This window comes from Temnothorax curvispinosus, unplaced genomic scaffold (assembly GCF_003070985.1).
Source record: "Temnothorax curvispinosus isolate PA1 unplaced genomic scaffold, ASM307098v1 QBEX01011048.1, whole genome shotgun sequence".
In the NCBI taxonomy this organism is placed as follows: domain Eukaryota; kingdom Metazoa; phylum Arthropoda; class Insecta; order Hymenoptera; family Formicidae; genus Temnothorax; species Temnothorax curvispinosus.
The window spans coordinates 1-2,828 of record NW_020220828.1 but is presented as its reverse complement, the minus strand read 5'-3'; the positions used below and the strand labels follow the sequence as shown (position 1 = coordinate 2,828).

The 2,828-nt window shown below is 33.0% G+C and overlaps 1 protein-coding gene across 1 annotated transcript; it reads right to left on the bottom strand.

Annotated features, from left to right (window-relative positions):
- Nucleotides 1-6: 6 nt before the first annotated feature.
- On the bottom strand, nucleotides 7-2,803 carry LOC112461088 (high affinity cationic amino acid transporter 1-like; the record flags this gene model as incomplete). Its single annotated transcript, XM_025026164.1, has 7 exons — nucleotides 7-438; nucleotides 527-635; nucleotides 943-1,109; nucleotides 1,183-1,331; nucleotides 1,503-1,605; nucleotides 1,717-1,856; nucleotides 2,400-2,803. Coding segments are annotated over 7 exons (1,191 nt in total), but the record flags the coding sequence as incomplete, so codon positions are not given.
- Nucleotides 2,804-2,828: the final 25 nt, after the last annotated feature.

The following is a 2,828-nucleotide window of genomic DNA, read 5'->3' as shown; positions in this document are numbered from 1 at the left end:
TCATGATTTTTTGACCATTGATTTTGGTCCTCTTTTCAAATATGAATCTATAAACCATAAGTTCAAGTATATTAATAATTAAAACACTCAAAATTTTTGTTATATCTTGTACATCGGTGTAATATTCTCAAACCTAATGTGAACAGATAATAAATATACTTATACTTTCTTTATTTTAAAGTCTTATTGGACTATAATGGATATTTTCCAAGTATAATAAATGTAATACTACGTTATTTTTAAAAATTATCTAATTGATGAGTCAAATTAATAAATTATTATATACCAATAAGATATTATAATAGTCTGTCCCTATTTATTATGTAATAGGGGAAAAGACATTATTCTTGTCTCTGTCATTGTCAGTTAATCTCGGCGGCAATTTCTTTTGTCGTATATTACTGTGCCACATTCCGTAGAAGAAATATACTCCCAAGCCTGCAATAATACGTAAGATAATCTAAGATATATATCGATGTAATTATATAAACGCATATATTTATGTATCTTCTCATAGTGCACTCACCAATTGCCATCCACACAGAGAATCGTATCCATGTGTTTGCATCCAACGTAAACATAAGATAAATGTTAATAAGAATACTGAATCCTGGCAAGAATGGCACTAGCGGTACCTAATGTAAACAATATTTCAAAATTACTTGATGATTATCACTATCTACTTCTCTAACACACTATTCTCTAACACGCACTATTTAGCTAGTATAATTATAAATACCAACTAAAACAATTTAAAAATATTAATTGATAATAAAATTAATTAAAATTGAAGAATTTGAGATAAGATATTTAACATAATAATAAATAGTATTTAATAATAACAGAAATGAACAAATGATATAAACGTCCTCGTGCATATTAATGTCGTTAATTAAAAATTTACAAGACAATATTAACAAAAAAATTGCAACGATTACATACCGAGAATGAGAGCTTCTTGTCGGAGACTGGTTGGAAATAAATAAAACTGAGAGTGAATACGAGTGCAACGACTAAAATTGCAAGTGGCACTACGAAAAGTACTCTTCCCTCGCCGATCTCTGTTATATACCTTGATAACAAAATGGCCGTACAGATGCAAAAGATGACTGCAAAAGAATTTGATAATATATGAGACATCTCGAAAAGGCCTATGTTTGTGAAAATAATGACGGGTCTTACCGTAGCAGCATACGAGGGCGGTAACGATCTGCGCTGTAAGTTTCGTAGAGTGATTTAATTTGTTCGCGCTTACTAGTTGTTTTACGGTAAATATGAAAGTCCGTGGATTACGATCGCCTTTCTTCTCGTACGCTTCGCTTTCTTCGTATCTACAAAAGATAAAGATGTATCTATTATCGATAAAAAAGAGGTTTTATTATATTATTTATTAAGCTGTTTAATTTGTTTTAATCTCAATCCAACTAATATTTTTAAAAATCAAATAACTATAACAATACTTAAACAAAATTAGTTAAATTATAAATTCAAATCTCCTTTACCGTAGGATAAGTACACAAGCTGCAACAATTGAGTATGTAAGCAGCGTACAGATACTCATCATGTTAACCAGTGGTTCAAGTTCAAATATCGTAGCTAGAGCGCCTGTAATATACGTCATAAAGTAATTATATAATTAAGTAATTATATTCAGTAATTATATAATTAAATAATTATATAATTAAGCAATTAGTAATTGTTTTGTTAATTACAAACCTGTAAGTAGCCCAGCAGAAAGCGTGCCCATGATCGGAGTATGGAATCGCGAGTTTATGTTGCCCATCCATTTGAAGACCAGTCCGTCTGAAGCCATGGCATAAATCACTCGCGGCAATGGAAACATCGAACCTAATAGACTGAAGTAATTGGTCAGTAAAGGAAAATAATGTTTGTCTCTATTTCAATAAAAGATCCTTTAATAAGATATAGATTAACTGTTATTTAATGAATTAATTCCTTGTAAATCAGGTTTTAATCAATTTTGTTTATCTATTGAGTAGATTTTTGGAAAGAGTAACTCTTTTTATCCTTAAATATCAATTGTGGTCTAAAAATTTTTATTAAGACCCAATCGAGTTACAAGGATTTAAAATAGAAAAGTGCGTAGGAGCCTCCTAGGTTAATGATTTATCATAAAATTTTCGAAATATGTTTGTAAATTAAGTCAAATTTTGTTGAAATCATTACATTTGCAAACTAATGAAAAGCAAAGTACACTTGCTCCTTATATATTGCATTTGATGGAATAAATATCAAAACAATTTTTCATGATAAGACTCACGCGCGTGAGTTGAATGCGCATTCAAGATCAATATATATGTGAGAACCATTTGCTTTATTAAAAAAAGAAATTCCATTCTTTCTCTAAAGGATTAACGCGACGAAGAATGAAAAATTACCTGGCGCACAGTCCGCTAATCGCTCCGATTGTCACGAACCACTTGGCCCAATCCCATCCTATCACGGTAAACATATGCGGGAACGGTGCCTTGGCATTTTGTTCGTAGAACGGTAGCACGGTGGTGAGCACCACGGAAACGCCGAAGTACGCGAAGAAGACGATTGTTAGCGACGCGATGATTGCTATAGGGATGGACTTCTGCGGGTTCTTGGCTTCTTCCCCTGTGGTGGCCACGCAATCGAAGCCGATAAATCCATAGAAGCACGTAGCCGCCCCTGTTATTATGCCCGATAACTCGTAAGGCATGAATCCCCCTTGCCCGGACTTGCAGTGCGAGCATACAGAGCAGTCCTTGCAGTCGCCACAAGTAGGTTCCGTTTTCCAGTTATTAATGTCGGCTATAAATCGTTGCAAATTTTACTGCTGT